Source organism: Nothobranchius furzeri, chromosome 18 (assembly GCF_043380555.1).
Source record: "Nothobranchius furzeri strain GRZ-AD chromosome 18, NfurGRZ-RIMD1, whole genome shotgun sequence".
NCBI lineage: Eukaryota > Metazoa > Chordata > Actinopteri > Cyprinodontiformes > Nothobranchiidae > Nothobranchius > Nothobranchius furzeri.
The window spans coordinates 29,204,676-29,223,372 of NC_091758.1; the positions used below are offsets into that span (position 1 = coordinate 29,204,676).

At 39.7% G+C, this 18,697-nt stretch overlaps 1 protein-coding gene across 6 annotated transcripts in view; it reads left to right on the forward strand.

Moving 5' to 3' along the window:
- The first annotated feature begins 7,778 nt into the window (after positions 1–7,778).
- impg1b (interphotoreceptor matrix proteoglycan 1b) overlaps positions 7,779–18,697 on the forward strand; it is a 28,805-nt gene continuing 17,886 nt past the window's right edge. For 5 of the 6 annotated variants that reach the window (XR_008563434.2, XM_054741637.2, XM_015969950.3 and 2 more), the window contains exons 1-10: positions 7,779–8,396; positions 12,266–12,502; positions 13,196–13,362; positions 13,642–13,670; positions 13,759–13,793; positions 13,869–13,915; positions 14,006–14,155; positions 15,333–15,391; positions 15,553–15,752; positions 16,137–16,400. Coding sequence is in view for 5 of the 6 variants with exons in the window: in XM_054741637.2 (XP_054597612.2) it covers positions 8,330–8,396; positions 12,266–12,502; positions 13,196–13,362; positions 13,642–13,670; positions 13,759–13,793; positions 13,869–13,915; positions 14,006–14,155; positions 15,333–15,391; positions 15,553–15,752; positions 16,137–16,400 (1,255 nt within the window). In the remaining variant the exon portion in view is untranslated. The remainder of the gene's footprint in view (positions 8,397–12,265; positions 12,503–13,195; positions 13,363–13,641; positions 13,671–13,758; positions 13,794–13,868; positions 13,916–14,005; positions 14,156–15,332; positions 15,392–15,552; positions 15,753–16,136; positions 16,401–18,697) is intronic. The other variant, XM_015969951.3, reaches the window with a different exon arrangement.

Below are 18,697 nucleotides of genomic sequence, written 5' to 3' on the forward strand. Positions count from 1 at the left end.
AAGAGTTCTTAATTGTTCAAGGTATTAATTCTTGAAAACCAATGAAATGTTCATTTTTACAAAAATTTCAAGAACAATTTTCTTCAGTATTTATAAGGTCTCGCCAATCTAAAAATGCTAGGTGAAAGGAAAGAGGCACACAACCAAAGTCTTGGAGGGTTAAATTACATTTTCAGAATGTCCAAAAAAAAACTAACAAAAAACAAAAACAAAACGAGGATTTTCACAAAACTTTGCCTACTGTGTTTTTATCATAATACATTTAACACAATTAAAAAAAATAACAGCATTTGCCTTGTACAGCCTACGTAAAATACACCAACCAATATGTCCACTGGTTTTAGATCAGTGGTCATCAAACACAGTCCGCCAGTTTCAGCGTTCTGCAAAAGAAAAACCGAAGGACGAAAAACCAATGATCTGAGTGCAAGAAGGGGAGGATGGAGGCTGTTTGTTTACTGAGTGTGCTTTCATCGATCTGAAACTGTTCATTGGGGTCACCTTCTTGTCATTCCAGACACCGACAGGCTCGTTTTTAGCAAAGCATCTTAAAACAAGGTTTAGATTGGATGTTTATCTTGATCAGAGTGAGGCCAGCTACCAGGAAAGAAAAACGCCTAATTTATGCCATCTAGGAAGGTCAGAAATGGCAGAAACCCAAAAACCTACTGCTGCTTCTACTTAACACATTTTGTTATTGTAAATCACAAGCAGGAGATTAATTTGGCAGGAATTTCAAAAGATGAAGATGCAGGGCATCAAGCGAACCCAATATAAGTAACGCTGCATGACTAATTAGTTTCTCAGGTGGACAAACAACTCCCTCTGGGAAACCTAATTGAATAATTTTGGTACATTTTCAAATTTTATTTCCACCAGATAAAGTAATTTTTTTAACAAGTTAATGATATTCAATCACATAAAATGTAAAACTATTGATGTATTTAATTTTTATTATCATTATTTTTTACTAAGAAATGATTAAAGCTGCTGTTTTTAAGAGAGACTATTTGTTTGAATAAAAAGTGTCTGGTTATGGGATCCATTTTTTCTGTTCCAAATATCTTTATAAATTTAGGTTCAGCATTTGCTGATAGTGTTACCATTTTGGTCATTTCATCTAAGAAATTTCAATTGGAGAGACAAAGCAGAGCAGCGTTAAAAAGATGCCATATTTAAAAATGCCTCATCTAGAGAGACGTGCAAATCTCCAAACTAGGGCATGGATCACCCCCTTCATGGCATGGCAAGATTCAAATCCTTTTTTTGGGTTGATCAATCCGACTAAAACATGTTTTCATGTCACCCTGGTCCTAATTCATCGTTTGCTGGCATCTGATGGAGCATTCGGGGTTTATACACCACTGTGTCGTGGGATGTAAGAGGTAAGGATTACCAGCAGGGACAGAAACCAATCCCTAATGTTCTGTCAACTGACCTGACCTCGCTCTTCGCTTCTTTCCTCTTTTTTGTTCACCCGCCACGCAGAACCATTCCTCCACGTTCGCTCCACTTCTTCTCCTCCTCCTTTCATGCCTGCCTCTTTCTGCATCTAATCCCCTCTCCTCTTTCTCTCATCATTCTCTTTACTTCACCTGCTCCACCTCCTGAGTGTCACTCCTTTCTAAACATGAAACCTCCCCACAGGGAACTGGATCCCTGGAGCTCCATCTTCTATTTGCCAACATGAGAATGAAGCCTTTTAACTCCACCTGAGCTTGGACAGCTGGAGGCACCCCCCAGCCACCAGGCAGCCACACCAGAACCTTGCATAAAGAACAAAGGCTTGAGGATTTATCGTGCTACTTTGAAGACATTTGTGCAGGAATTTCAAAGCTATGTGCATATAAAAAGAAATCTCAGTGAATTCAGTTCTTTTCCTATGCAACTGTTATGACCCCGTGAGTCATTTTGTGGCTAATCAGGGCAGTGTGCCCCACCTGGGGTTGGTATGGAACTATTGAGGACCTGGAGTGTCTCCTCTCCCCACAGTTATGCTGCCACATTTGTGTTCAGTTAGCACTTTCTTGTTTTAACTTTTGTTGTTTGCAGGTTACTTTGGGTTATTTTGGTTAAATAAATTATATTTGAGGAATTTTAACTAGTGTGTGTCTAATTCCATTTGTGGTTCTTTTTAAAACACAGGAAAGGTTTTTCTTTACCTTGCTGACGTACGTTTCGTTTGCCGACGGCAAAACATCCTCAGAGCTGATGCTGATGGTGGCGTCACTTCCTACTCCGTTTATCCGCGGGCAGCAGAGGATGTTGTCGCCCTCTGCTGCCCGATCTTCCCTCTCCGATGATGCAGTCCCATGCGCGATCCAATGAGTAAACTCCATCGTCTCTGTTCATGGTCCCACATCCACGTTTCCTTATCCCTATAGCTTCTTTTATCCATCTTTTGTATTCCTGTTGTTCGGTGTTTCCTGTGTTTTAAAAAGAACCAAAAATGGAATTATAAATAAACACAGTAAGAAAACACCAAAGATGTTTGGTGTATGTCTCCTTTTGTATTGGCCCAATAAGCAGGGTTGTAACAATTGGGGGCTTGTCCGGGATTGGCACCAGGGACCCCTTGGACCCTAAGCAAGAATCATATTCCTAGACTCAAAGCAACAGTCCAACTCAACATTTTCTTTTACTTCCTGCAAGCTGCTCTATTAGTTTAGTTTCTTGTGATGTTGCACCAGAAAACCTTCTCTCTGTATAAATCTATTTTCCTCTTCACTTCAACCTCCAAATACAAGCTGTGTTTCTAACACGCACGAATGCCTTCTCCCTGTCCAGGTGGATCAATTCCTCCATGCAACACTAAAGCAGAGATTAGTTTTTGTCAAGATTTGACAACAGCTTCTATGTCTGTGAAAGTGGTCAAGATTCAGGTTATTCTTTTGCTCCTTGAACAGAAATCATCCCAGAGTCATGCTCTTTTTAATGTTCTGATGAGCTTATTTTGGAAAAGCAGGACAGCTGTTCTCAGCCACAGATTATTTTTCAGATATTTTACATTTCTATTTTTGAACATTTTTTGGTGAATCTTTAGATTGCTTTGAAATTTCTTAACTTAAACAACATTTCTTGCAGGAATAATCTCAGCACAACAGCAACTCTGGTGGATTGTCAGATTCAGACACGTTTTAAAATAAGAAAATAAAAGGTAAGGACAGAAGAATATTTGCAGAAGAAACATACTTAGATAGCAAGCGTGTCTGAAGAAATGGCCTTGAGCGTTTCTAAAAGACCGTCAGTGTGGATGACTTTTTGGGCGTCCTCGTAACCCTGAGGCTTTAGGCACTGACCATGTGTAATCAAGGGCAGACCTTTTCTGCACATCTTTTTTTTATTCTCTTTTAAATCCCCTTTCAAACTCTCTAGAAAAGGCAAAAATTCAGAAGAGAGCTCTGTAGTTTTTAATGCAACTCACAGTCAGTCTACATGGACCAGAAGATGAAACTCAATCAAAATAAAAGCTTAAACACATTAAGAGCCTGACACGCATTCAGTTAAAACTACATTTTTATGTAATAAAATCAAATCATGCAGTGGTCTAGGAGTTTATGTTGTAATAAATAAAGATGGCTTGATTTTGACTGGACTTGCAAAAAAAGCAGAACCTGCTTATTTTCACATGGCTGTAAATAGATGAGGTTAAACCTCCTGCCAGGACTGCAGAACATGCTGCCCTCTGTTGGTGTTTTAGTAATCTGAGACACCCATGGAGATTATAATGGAAAGCACATGAACATATCTGTCAAATAACTGAACAGTACATCACCAGGTAAGAGCAGGAGCAAAACGCTACAAAGGAAGCTGGTTTTAGTGCAAGCAGTGATGTCATCGAATCTAAAGATATATGGAGGTTTTATTGATTCATTTTTGCTCTAAAAGTTGCAAAAAGGAAAATATATATTAAAAAAACAGTGGAAGGAACTTTTGCATGCTTTTGTAAATGTTTATACATTTATGTTTTTGCCAGCTGAATCAAAGGCAAACCTGCATCATTGTAAAAACCATCATTCCATCAATTAGAAAAAATAAACTTCTGAGATCTCTGTAAATTACTAACTTTATTTATTTATTTACAACCAAACTGCATTGATCTGACAACGGATATTAACTTGATTTTCAAGGTCAAAAATGCTGGTGGATGGATAAAATTGAATATGTCCCAGCACCCTCCACACTAAGAGCATTTCTCTTCTACATGATCTGATCAAACTATTTTTAAAAAAAGTTTCATTGATCAAGATTAAATCAACCCACTACATTTATACAGTGTGGGGTTTGATCTTTCAGATGGCCATTTTGCTCTGGCTTTAATTTTGAGCGTGTAAATTTGAAATATTTGTTATAAATGATGGTATTTTATAAGAAAAACAAAACACTGTTTTGTAAAATATCGCAGTGTTAGTGCAGTGGTTAGTGCTGTTGCCCTGCAGCAAGAAGGTCTTGGGTTCAAATCCCAACCCGGGGTCTCCCAGCATGGAGCTTGCATGCTCTCCTCGTGCTTGGTCTCTCTAAATTGTCCTTAGGTGTGAGTGTGTGTGCCTGGTTGCTTGTTCTGTGTGTCTCTATGTTGCCGTGTGATGGACTGACAATCTGTCCAGGGTATACTCCGCCTGCTTACGATAGGCAACAGCCTTGAAATTCTAAACAACAAATTGTGAAACAATGACAGAAATAACTTTTAAAATGCATATTTTTTCTCAGATGTTTGTGTTTCTCTAATTTGAGGTAATGTGTTGGAGCTTGTTTTTTAACAAATAAGATTGAAGGAGCACAGAGTTACCACAGGGACCAATATGGTAGTCCACCCCAAAGGTGTCACTAGCCCCATTCAGCTGCATGAAACATTTCTGGGGGTGCCAGTGGTGCAAACCGGTGATATTTTCATTGTTTTGTCTCATTTTAGGGGGGATTGTGTTTTCCTTTCGCTGTTATGTTATAGATGTTGTCATGTATTGTGCAAGGTTGTGTTACGCAAGCGTTAGCCCATCCTGTGCCAGGTCACAGGCTGATGTTGACACTGCTGCTTAGCACAGTGACAGTGATAGTTTGGCTGCTTTAGGTCTATTAGCTCAGTGATAATCAGCCCAGAGTGGATCTTCCTGAGGAGGTGTGTTAGGGCTAACATACCTCTAATTTTAGACTCCTGGCACGGATGCACGCATGTTCTCTGGTCTCTAGGAGCAACTGGACACAAAATGTGTGTAAGAGAAAGGTTTGGAGTTTCATGTGCAGAAAGAGAGAAAAGTCACTAAAAATGTTCATATAATTCATGTTCAAACTGTAAGAAATGCATTGTTGAATTTATTGAACCAAATTATTCCAGCTGGTTCCACTAAACTTCGTTGCTTACATGTACAGACCAATGCACATGGTTAAACATTGTTATGTTAAAAGGAAATGCATACTACTCTTTAGATTTAAGCTACTGGGTCACAAAAACAGATTAAATGTCAAGTTCACTCATTTTTTCAACACCTTAGCAGTGGTCTCCAGTATAAATCAATGCCTTGTGAGTCAATCTCTGCTGGGAGGAAGCTCTGTTGCTTCCGTGTCAGAAAGTACAAGTGAGCTAGACGAGAGGTGAGCAGAAGATGACGGGATTTGGAGTCTTTTTTTCCTGAAACCTCATCTTTGATATGAAAAAAAGTTTTAGGTGTAATATGTAAAGTTACGTCATGACAACTCTGAAGGTGCTGAACACATGAACGTATCCATTTAAACCAGGGGTGGGGAACCCTGGCCCATCGAGGGCCACTATCCAGCATATTTTAGTTCCAACCCTGCATCACCACACCTGATTTCACTCAGCAGGTGATTAACAAGCTTCTGCAGAGCCTGATGAGCTGCTGAACAGGTGAATCAACCACTGAATCAGAAGTGTTGGAGCAAAGACATGCAGGATACCGGCCCTTGAGGACCAGGGCTCCCCACTCCTGATTTAAACGTAACTAAAACATGCAGAAGAAAAGAAAAGATCCCGCCTAACTACTTTAGTTTCATTTAGCTCAGTTAGCTCATTTAGCTCTCAGCTACCTTGTCTCAGAGTTTGTTGGGTATCAATCACCTGCCCCTACCCTCACAAAAATTCCTTGGACGTGGAATAAGACGGTGTGCAGGTGCCATCCTTACCATTGTCCTTCTCATGGTCTTCTTAAAAGAGCCGTAAAACAAAGGTATAAACAAGTGAGTAAGTGTAAACACGTGTCACACACGTGGCATCAGAGCATTTTTGCGTAGTGATGTTGCAAAACCTAAAACCTCTGTAATTTACGCCCACAAGCAAATGCTGACAACACAGAATCTTCACATCTCTACTTTAGTCAAAAACTTTTAAAGGAATTATATGTTTTTGTTTCCCTTTATCTTCACTTTTGTGTGAATGACAGGCCAATCGTACAATTTGTGGGATACCTGGCTACATGTGCACAGAGTGTACATCCGTGGCTCCTTGCCTTTGATATTTATGTGAAATCACAGAACAGTAAAATCAAGTACTTATTTGACACTTTTATAAAGGTGTCTTAAATCCTGCTAGTCAAACCACAATGCCGTGTTTTTGTGTTAAACTCTTTTTTGTTTTTTTCTTTGTCTGTTTCAAACAAAAGCAGTGTTTTAGTGATGGAGAGGATACAGCATCACATTTGGTTTAATACTCCCTGGCTTTCTCTTTAATAAAATAACTCCTTCAAAGTAAGAGCCCTATCATTCTTCTGCTTTCTGGTTTTAGATGAGGTCTGAAATCATCAGCCGGTCTTTCTGAGCTTAGATTTATTTTATAAATAAAATCAAAGCAGCTGAAAACTGACTTTCGCCTTGGGAAAAAATATGAACTTCAGCTCTTCCGTACTGTTTATTCCTCAATAGTGTTGCAGGGAACTGGTGTTTATCTTCAGCAGTAATCAGGTAAGGTGGGGGGACACCCTGGGCATGTTGCCAGTCCATCACAGGGACACAGAGAGACAAACATGTTGGATGGGGACAATTTGAAGTCACCAATTAGTTTAAACACGCATGTCTTTGGTCAGTGGGAAAAAAAAAACAAGACTCGGAGAAAACCCACGTAAGCATCGGGAGAGGACGTTAACTCCGCCTAGAAAGGCTACAACCTTGACACGCAACTCCAAGGCAACAGCGCTAACTGCACCACCATGCAGCCCCAGTCTAAAAAATGTAATACAATTCATGAAAAAAACAGTGACGTCTTATTAGTGTCAATTTTCTGTGGACTTGAGCTTCTTTCGATATGTTTTATTTATTGTTAATCTTCACCCTGCGCCTAAAATTACAGATTTAATCTTGACCGACCCTGATTTGTGACCCGGACTGTAATCCTGGAGGATTTAGATCAGGGTCAAATACTGGAGTTACTGAAACTGTCAGGTTTCATTTAACAACACAAACACACACACAACTCAGTCCTCATTAAGGCTACCTGCAACTTAAACCTTGATTTTAGTATAAATATGTAGAGTAATGCACAGAAAGACAAAGAAACATTTGCAAGACTGTCCCTTTAAGGATAACAAAAAGTTTTAGTCGGTGTTGTAAAGACCAAAGCTGCAAAACTGACCCTAATTCATGAAGAAATGACTGATAAACACATTTTCTGGCACACAAAGGGAGCTGGAGCTCAGCACAGAGAGAGAGAGAGAGAGAGAGAGAGAGAGAGAGAGAGAGAGAGAGAGAGAGAGAGAGAGAGAGAGAGAGAGAGAGAGAGAGAGAGAGAGAGAGAGAGAGAGAGAGAAAGAGAGAGAGAGGAGAAATGGAAAGAGTTGGACAGGAAAGGGTTCCCAAAGAGTGTCACTGATCAAGCCTCTTCCATTGTGGAGGAATTGGAAGATCCCCAAGTTTTGCCCAGCAGACAGATGAGGGTCCAGAAGGTGACTAACAGGATGAGGCCAGGAGGCCACGTGGCCCCACAGGGATTACAAAGCAACAAGAAGAAGGTAAAGAGATTAGACTCCAAATGGAGCCCGCTTTTTTAACCTCGTCACTGTGAAGTAAACTCTGGAGCCACATTTCCATCCGGATCCCATCTCCTCTTTTATCAGTCAACCTTCCTTGTTTGCTCCTTGCGTGCATCCATGTGGATTCTATTCTCCACTGGGATCCTGCAGCACCAGGAACCAGGAGCAAAGTCGGAGTGGAGTTTTTTGGAATGAGCTGGACTGATTTGCTTCGTGCGTGCTACAAGTGAGGAGACTTTTACAAACTCTATTAATGGGCTTGAGATAAGGAGATCCGGATTTTTACTGTTGGTTCCAACGTTCTCTCTACAAATGATTACTCCGGAAATGAAGGGCACATAATTTCAACCATCATGCTTTTAAAGTCGGGAGTATTTCTCTCTTTTTGTCTGTTTACTCTTCAAGGAAGCCAAATCAAAGGTAAGCCAAGAGATAAGAGATTCCTAAATGTTTTGCTTTGCAGATTCCTGGAAAATTTGCACCATTTTTCAATTTTTTTATTTCATCTCTTTTGTATTTGTGTCAATAAAAACAGTACAGTGAGTAAATACCACAGGTCCAAAATGCCAGCTCAATCTCAGAGAGATGTTTGATTTTCAGACGTCAGGCAAATGTCAAACAGCTGGCAATCAATTTTTAAAGTGGCGAACGTTTGCTGTAAATTAAACCGGTCGTGACATATGAAAGGTGTTCTGTAAGGAAAGGTGGTTTAACATTTGGAGTGTGCCCTGGCGGTCCTGTTCAGTGAGTCATGTCCGGGTGAGCTCGTTATCCTACAGGAAACAAAAGCTATTCTGTTCCTCGTGCTGCAGGACGCTAATCTTTTCTGGCTTGTAATTCTCTTGTGAGGCCTTTTCATGGATGCTCAGGGCATTAATGTCCACTCTAAACACTCCCTCCTGTGGAGCTGCAGCTCGTACATGTGTATGCCAGACTTACTGAGCCCCCCCCCCCCCCCCCCCCAAAACAATGTTTCAAAAGACCTGGCGTGACAAAATACCCTAAAACACAACATGTTTTGAAAAGAATGACAGAATGGATTTGAGTTGGACATGGAATTATTAATTCGTATAGTGTTTTTGTATATTTGCAACATGTATTTAGACAAAATGTGGTCATCATGTGAAAAACTTTTTTTTGGTCCAAAACAAGACTGGGAAAAGCTTCAATGAATAGAAATGGTTATTTAAACAACAAAAACAACATTCTGTGTTGATCCTGGTAATTTCTGGTAACTTAGTTGCACCTTTTTCCTCCAGCCACACCATGGGGGCGCTATTTGTAAAGTCAAACAGTCATAATTTAGCAGCTGTATTTTGGGTTATTTAGCCTATCAAAAAATAAAATAAAATAAAAAAATAAAAAATGAGAGTTAATTTTTCTAAGTAATATTTGCACCATGTTACTCATATGTTTATATTTAGTTCCCTAAATATTTAGTTAGCAAGCTAAATATGTAATTTAAGGTTAACTATTCATTTTACAAACTAAATATTTTGGTCAGACCTAAGTATGTAGTTTGTAAAATAAAAAGGTAATTAAATAAATAAATATTTTATTTTGAGCTAGCTCCAAATTAAATATTTATGTTGGAGCTAAACATTTTGTTTGCAAAATCAATATTTAGGTTTAGTCCCAAAATAAATACAGAGATGGGATTAAAATATTTATTTTGGAAAAAAAAAATTTTTGGAGCTAAATATTTCGTTTGTAAACGAAATATTTGTCTCTGAAATATTAAGTCAGCGAATTAAATTTTAATTTTACAAACAAAAGTTTTAGGTCTGACTTAAAGGTGCAGTATGTAAAAATACAGTGAGAACTTTACAGTGAGAAAATCCCAAAAGAGTCTACTGTTTAAGGCATTTTGGAAGGAAGGTTATACTGAAACACATTTCATATGCAGCTGGCTGCGGGGATTGTCAAAACAAAGGAAGGAGGGACGTAACTACTGTTTACCATCAGTCAGTGTTGGGTTGCCATGTTCAACGAGCTAATGCTGCAGTGCCGACAATTGTAATGTGATGACGGCTGGCAAAACGCTTCAGAGTTGTATAAAATGGTTGCAGTAACCAAATTCTACCACAGGATGTAATTTTTACTTCAATTCCACATAATGCACCTTTAAATATTTAGTTTGTAAAATAAACATTTAGCTCTAATTTGGAACTTTAACATCTATAAATATATGAATAACATGGTGAAAATATGACTTTGAAAAGCAAACTCCCATTTTTTTCCTCTTATGATAGGCTAACTAACCCAAAACACTGCTGTTTTGTTATGAATGTTTAACTCTGCAAGGGGCACTCCATACCCCACAGGTACTATAAAAATCGATAAAACATAGAAAAAAAGTTGCAAAGTTTTAAACAAAATATTTATATAGTCTGGTTTGCCAGGCTATGGATTCATGGTTTTTTGGCTGCATTTCAAAAAACAAATTATGACTTTTCTGAGGTGCTCATCAAGATAAAGAGAAGACCTAAAAAGTTGCATCGCTATTAAGGTTCCTGTGTTAAGTTGTCATTCATGACCTGAAGAATGGAGAAAGCACTTTCAGGTTTACTTTTCTTGAAATACCAAATGTATGTACAAATATGCCACTCCCCTGCTTTCGCTATTCAACAGAAGACCTTCATCATCAAGTTCAGCCTTGAATCTAACTATAATCATGGAGTAATTTGATCATTTACACTTATTTTTTCCTTTTTTTCTCTGAAACCTGCATTGGTGTTTTGTATTCCAGAAAAGGCACAGCTTGTTACTTGGGTCCAGATACCTCCAGTCTGTGTTTTTTGGGCTCATAAATCCTGGCTTATTGTCTTAAGAAGTCCGGTAAGATTTGCCAGCTGGCATCACAATGAGACCCTTTCTTCTGAAGTAGACTTTTCCCGTAATAGATTGGTTGAATTTAGAGCGGCACTTTGCTTTTATAACTGGGTAAAATCAAATCCTCAGATAACATGAGTTGTGTGAGTGCAGCTGTACAAATCCATCCATCCATCCATCCATCCATCCATCCATCCATCATTATCCAAGGTCAGGTCACAAAGGTGAGCCAAGAAGGAACTCCAGACAGGCACACGAAAGTTTTGCAAAGTTAAAATCAAGACTTGACTCGATTTGAAAATCCATGACTTTGCCTCTCCCCCTGACACTCTTTAGTCCTTCCTCTCAAGTGTTCCCAGGTCAGAGAGGCTGTATGATCTGTTTTGAGGTCTGCTCCCAAGTGTTCCCAATGGGGCGTGCCCAGAGAGCATCCAAAAGTGGCAACTTCCCTCCAGTGATGGAAGACGTCATCTTATGGCTAAAGCTGAGCCCAGTCAACCCTTTCAGCCGCTTGTATACACGGTCTGGTCTGATAATGACCCAGGTCTCTGGACCTGTAAATCTCAGCTACTTTTTTAGCGCAATTTACAAGAGCAACCACTTAAAGGTTGCATTCCCTATTTTTTCAATAAATTTGCTCAGGTCTCTATGACTTCTGAACTTCCAATTGGAAAACATGGCCTCAAACATTAAGGAAATACTATTGTACTATCTTGCAACATTTCTGCATTTTTTCATCACTCAGACTAACATTTTTCCAATAATAACCATAGTAATACATTTATTTATAAGACACCCAAGGTCGCTTTACAATAAAGAAGACACAATAAAATATTAGATCAAAACAACGTAGTAAAAGTGAGCAGTTTAGCTATTGATTAAACAAACACAATACAACAAAATCACAACGTAGCCCCTATAAACATAAACACTGCTGTAACCCTAGAATCTGAAATCATACGTCTGCATTTATAGTGGTCCAAAAACCCGTCATACTGCTTTTATATGATGCTTAAAAGCACCCAGACAACTGAAAATTTGCCTTCAGGTGTTTTGGATTAAGCATCCGTCAAATTAAAAACTCCTTAGAGGAAGTAAACATTGGCTGACCTATTCCTGACACTACTGGTCCAACAAAGGTTAGTGCACACTCCAATAATCTAAACCACTTCCTTCAGTTCTGCTCCAGATCTTTTCTGGACTTGTCATCACTGCAAGAATAACAAAACCAAACAAACTAAGTTTTTTGGAACAATACAAGGAGAGGTCGTGAACCTGTTAATGCAGGTGACAGAAAAATAAATAAATCAGTTTAGCAAGAAACATTTTGATTTTAACCAATCATCTAGTAACAGCTGACAGGTCTGACACAAACACGACGAGTCCATGAAAATACGACTACTAATGAGAGGTTGGGAAATTCTCATAATGAGAAAGTGTTTGTTTCAATATTCCAGCTGAATCTCGTCACTCTGCAGAACTTCGTGACCAAGGGTTTTCTGGACTCAGGGATGTAAAGTACCGCCACTTTCTGGACAATTACCGACCCATCAGGCACGGGACCAACGCGAGAGCGGAGCAGGATGGACGTCGGGTCAAGAGGTCGACGCTCATAACTACAGGTGTCAAGGTGTGCCCCCAGGACACGATGAAGGCAGTGATTGGCAGCCACCGGGCCTATTACAAACTCAGAGGTACACCTGGGTTTTTACTAAATAAAATCCTTTCAAATCTGTTTAGTTCGTCCTAAATTACATGGGTGATGCTACTGGAGGGACAAAGGGATACCCGAGTTCAAAAACCTCCAGTTTGAGAGGGGTGGATTTTGGGCTCTGTGACTGATACAAATAGTTTGTCATCAACAGCTGCTTTGGAGTGTCATTTTAAAATGAAGCAGATTAAATTGGTGCATTGGCGGTAATAGCATCGCGTCAGAAATGGCTTTGTTAGAGTCTAAATTTCCCACAGGCAGCAGGAAATTGGACAGTGTGACGCTCAATCCACTGGAGGAGGCAGATGGAACACGATGCTGCTGTGGATTTTGTTTGTTCTCATGGCTGTGATGTTCACAAAATAAATAAATAATATAAATAAATGTTGTCAACAACTGTGAAAAATATAGGCTGACATTTAGGAAATGGGTGTTTTTGGGCTGGTATCATGTTACTTTAAATATTTGGTGTTCTATTACAAGACGAATGCAAACTAAAACTGGTAAAATTTCCTCTGAAGGCAATTAAAAGCCAATTATAAGCGCTGAATCATTCCTATCTCCATGGACATTCACTTTTAATTAATTTTACATTGAATTAGATGAAGTTTTTTTTACTCTGTCTTTTTTGAAAATTACATTTTCTATTAAAAAAGGTTTTGCAATTTATTTTCAGTTTGCCAGGAAGCCATTTGGGAAGCGTTTCGGATCTTTCTGGACAGAGTTCCAGACCCGGAGGAGTACCGAACGTGGGTTTACACCTGTCAGCATGAGAACCTGTGCATGGACGACCTGGCTCAAAACTTCAGCAGTTCTCAGGAACATCTGGAAATGGTGGCCAAAGTAAGTCATACATAGTCAATACCACCCCAAAACTGTATAACATACATTTATGCTACATGACACCAACCTAACACCTCAAGAACGCTATTGTGCATGGTGTAGATGCTTTCCTGATTCAAATGGCTTTACAGATTTTAATGGTCTCACAAAAGCCAGCCAATTACCAGTTTACATGAGTCAGGTGTTTTGAAGCAGGGAAACCTCTCAGATGTGATAGTAGCCATGTAAGACTGCATTTTTTGGTATTTAGTCATCAGAACGACTATGTTTCCCCCCCAGAGAGTTGCAGAGCAGGCTGAGACTGAAGGGTATGCACATTTGAACTCCTCTAAATATTTCTGCTGATAGGCCTCAAATAATTTCTCTCATTTCTTGACAATTTTATTCCATTTCCAGTTTTATATCTGCAACTCAAGAGCCTGGCAGTAAATGTAAGTTTTTACTCAATGGAATAAATTAAATGATGAAAAAGTCTTTGTTGTAATTTAACTCAAGTTTCTTCTCAGGCACCTGGACTCCCTCTGTGACTAAACTTCCAATGGAAACTGAAGAGGTAAGGATAAGAACAAATCTAACCTGTCTTTTTATGAATTTTATCCAGATTTAATAAACTTTAACTGAATTTTGGTTCCTTAAATACCAGATTAAAGAAGATCCTAACATGGTAAAAGAAAACTATGAGGAGTACATTGTTGAGTTCAGCATCACCATTGTAGATCCAGCATACAGTGAGCTACTCAGCAACCCTGAGGTGCTACAGAACAATGACATCACAGCAAAGCTCAGAGACAAGGTGAGAACAGACAATGTTCTTTTTTGTTTTAAAAGAGAAAAAAACGTGGACACACACACACAAAAAAAAAAAACAACCAAAATATTACTGCACCAACAACATGAGAATGTATAACAGTACATGGTAATAAATCAAAGTGCATTTAGTGCCAACCACGGCCCTAGGTTATGTCAAAAATGCCCAAGTCCATACTTGTGAAAGCACCGTGTGAGCACTTTTATGCGCACAAGCACTTGTATAATGGTATCAAATATCCAAACTTGATCAGATTCAGCACTGATTGACATAATAAGGCAGAATGCAAATTTCAGATGTTAGTGTTTTATTAGCTATAATCTTTAACATGGCTAATTGGAAAATGTTTAAGGTCAGTAATGTATTTTTTAAGGTCCTTTAAAACTCCTTAATGATATCAAGCACTTTCATGTTTGATGGGGAGACAACATTTGTAGGGAAGGGTAAAAGATGAAATTGGCATGAGATTCTGCTGGATTTGGTTCCAGTCTACTTCTGTAGTGTCTTTGGTTTGGAACTTTTGTTCCAATGCAGTGGACAGGCATCCTGCTTCACCTGGGACAGTACAGATTTTGAGCCATCTGTCCTGTGTCCCCAAAGATGTTTAACAACCCGTTCTGTTGTCCCGATTTCACCCAGCCTTTGTCCCCAATGCCCCGATTTTTAACCAAAGTAATGGCTTATTACAGGACTGCCAGCTCTCACGCTTTGAACATGAAACACACACATCTCACCGTCTTCACAAAAGGTCTAGCTGAAGAAGCCACTAGTCCACTAGAGCAGCCCCCCCCCCCCCACACACACACACGCACAAATTTAGGTGTCACAGTTTTAAATTTTGAAAATCTGATCACCCCAACCTTGCACTAGCATCCTCGTAAAGGTTCCTGTTTTTGAAATGCAGCCCCATATCATAATACTGCCCCCACAATGCCTCAATGCAACTGAGGAAAAATACAAGATATGATGTTTGAAATCAAGAAATTAATAAAAATAATTACCAGAAAGATGAAAAAGTTCAAACACCAAAGGCTTTTTTGTATTCCATCTTTATATTCAAATTTGTAAAGATTTGCCAAAGATACATAACGATTGTTAAGGAGGCATAAAAATGGTTGAAAATTCTCATTTTCCCTTCCCTATTCTCGTCTTTTCTGTGTAGTTGCTACATGTGTTCCAAAAAGTCCCAGGATTCAAAGAGCTACGTGTTCTGGGATTTCGGTGGGTTGACAAAGGTTTGAAAACCGGTTTCAGTAAAAGTTGAAATATTTTTGCTGTGCAAAGACATCTGTGAAAAATGCCATAAAAGCAAGCATGTCTCTTTTGGCAGGACTTTTAGTCTGAATTTAAGGATTTCTGACCTGATTTGCTTTGTTGATCAGATCAGAGGATGTGTCTGTACGCTACGCTGTCGTCTTTAACGGGGAAACGGAGCTCAGTGACAAACCTGACAGTCTGGAGGTGCCTGACTTAGAAACAAACCAGGATGTAAATGCCCCTAAACTGAAACACATCATTGTGAAGGCCTTGAAACAGGAGCCAGAGCTTCTCATGGACATACAGACGCTCAGCTTTGAGGCTGGTAAGCATCAGCGGTAAAAATAATGTGAAGCTTTTTAGATGTTTTTTGGGGCGACGGTGGCACAGGAGTTAAGTGCTCGCCCCCGTAATCGGAAGGTTGCAGGTTCGAGCCCCGCTCAGTCTGTCGCTGTGTCCTTGGGCAAGACACTTAACCCACATTGCCTGCTGGTGGTGGTCGGAGGGACCGGTGGCGCCAGTGCTCGGCAGCCTCGCCTCTGTCAGTGCGCCCCATGTCAGCTCATCCCCACCAGTGTGTGAATGTGTGTGTGAATGGGTGAATGACTGTTTGTGTTTTAAAGCGCCTTGGGGGGTTTCAAGAACTCTAGAAGGCGCTATATCAAATACAGGCCATTTACCATGTTTTAACAGATGTTTCTTTTTGCAGTAACCACAATTTATCCAGTAACAGAGCCTGAAATCAACCCTGTTGAAGATGACACCAGGCTGGCACCAGAAGACTTTCCCATTGCGGCGATGATCAAACCAGAGGTGCACACTTTAGGGCCTTCCATCTCCAACATCTTCTCAGGGATCACCTCTGCTGTCACTTCTGAAATGCCGTTGATGACAATGGCAGAAGAAGAGTTCACAGCAGCAATAGGAGCAGAGAGCGTGGAGGAGATTGCACCAACTGAATGTGACAACGGAGGTGAGGCAGAATCTGAGGAGCTGCTTGCTTATGAAGCAGGATGTCAAGGAGAGCCAAGTTTAAAAATTTAAAGCTTTATTGATTAATCAAACAGTAGGCTGCGGTGGAGACTCCATTTAGAGACATTGATAGATTGCTCAGAGGAACTTAGGAAGAGAAAACCTAAACCTCACTTAGCTGTTTCTGTTGTCTTGATTTAGTTGAAGCTTTTTAAGGATGAGAAGCTATAAAATGTGCACATCTTTCCTGTTTTGTGATTTTAGCTCTAAGTTTAACTTGATCTAGACAGTTAACACAATTTTTTAGCACAATTGCGAGCGTCAGATGAAGTATTTATCTAAAATAAACACGAAAAGTCAAATATAGTTACAAGGGAAAACTCATTTCCCCCAGGAAATGGAAGCAGAAGCACAATTAGACTTGGTGATTTCACGTTGCACGTGGAAAAGCACACTACTGAGTTTCACATTCAAACTTATTAACAAGCAGCAGGCTATTGGTTAGGTCATCACAGACTCATGCTGTGCAGAGAGAAAAAAAAATGTGTTGAACCCAGAAAAAAATCATTTAGAGTCCAAGTGCTTACTGCATTATCAAAAAATATTTCCAATTTCTAACATGTGTGAGATGATTGAGCAACCCAGACCCACCATAATTTCATGGAGACTATTTCATTGCTTCAAGGATGAGAGCTTTTCCCCTTCATGCACATATACTTTTACACTTTCTAATGAAGTATTGACCCCTTTTTGTGCTCTGGCTGTAAATTTTACTTTACACTCAAATGTACTTAAAGCTGCAATGGCAAATTTGGAAAACAAATAAGCTTAAAACATTTTTTTCATGCTTCTTAACGATGGTCTAACATCATAGAAATATATTGGGGGAAATTTTGGGGAAAAAAAAAATAAAATTGTTCTCTCATATCTGTCTAAAAAACCAGTGACACATTTTCTGAAAGCATCTGTTGGAGCAACTGGTTGTCAGCGTCGCAGATTCTACCGTACTTCTGCACTTGTCTGGGTCCTTCATTCATTATGAACTCATGTATTTAGCAACAAAACACCTCTGGTGTGAGAAGTTCTCGGCTCAGTCCCTTACAGAAGAAAAATATGGTGGAATATATTGTAAAATTTACATTAATATATTGAACAATTTATTGAACTTTTCATCTTTAGTTGTTTAAGTTTAAACTCTGTATATACGTCAGTCTCTACCCATATACTAAACTATTACAATTACAAGCACCTGGTCAAATATGGGTCCTCTCATCCTGCCCAGTGGGGAAAAAAAACTTAATGCAACTACAACATACTCTGCTAAATATCTATTAAGATGAGATTTTCCATCATATTTTGCAAAGTCACTCAGTGTATGATCAGACACGACAGGGCTATAAGGAAATATTATTAGTTGGCCAGATATGTTCAGGGAAGGTCAAGAGTTTGTAGAATAGAATGACCCCCAAATTCCACTACCTCCGCTCCGCTGCGCTCCGCTCCGACACGAACGCCGGAGCAAAATCGGTCCCGTTCTAGTCAATCAGAGCAATTCCACTACTGCGGCCGTGCTCCGGCAGTGCGGCGCCCTCTGTTCCGGCGTCCGGCAAAAATAGAATCGATCCTATTTTTGCCGGACGCCGGAGCACCTCCGCAGTAAATGGACAGAAATCACAACGGCCCAACAGGAAAAGGAGCAAGCACATCTTCCGTTTTTCACAATAAATCGCTAAACAAAAGGCGTTTTTTGTTTCATATGCACAGGTTTAACAACTTTTAACAACTATCAATGGCGGCTGAAGTTTAAATGCACAAAAATAAGCCATAAATACAGTTGCCACTATCAAAGTAGTCACACTTTGTTGATCCAAACACTGCTGATCTCTCAACACAATGATGGGCAGATTAAACAGCTCATTTCCGATGCTTCTCCCGCACAACGGGTGTTTGGATCTAACTTCCGCGTTTATTGCTCGGACTGTATCGCAAGATCTCGAAAATCCCGCGCATGCTTGTTTGCCCCCCTCAGGTCTCCGCACCGGAGCGGAGCCGTTGTAGAGCGGGTACCAGTTGAGTTCGGAAGCGAGCGGCTGCGGAAGGCGGGGGCGGACCGGAGCGGAGCGGAGCGGAGGTAGTGGAATTTGGGGGTGAGTAGGTCTGTTTACATTTGAGAAAAAAAACAGCTTAATACATCATCATCATCATCATCATCATCATCATCATCATCATCATCATCACTTTATGACTTACAAACTAATATTCCTTAACATCAAGAGAGATGGAGCTTGCCTAAGTTCC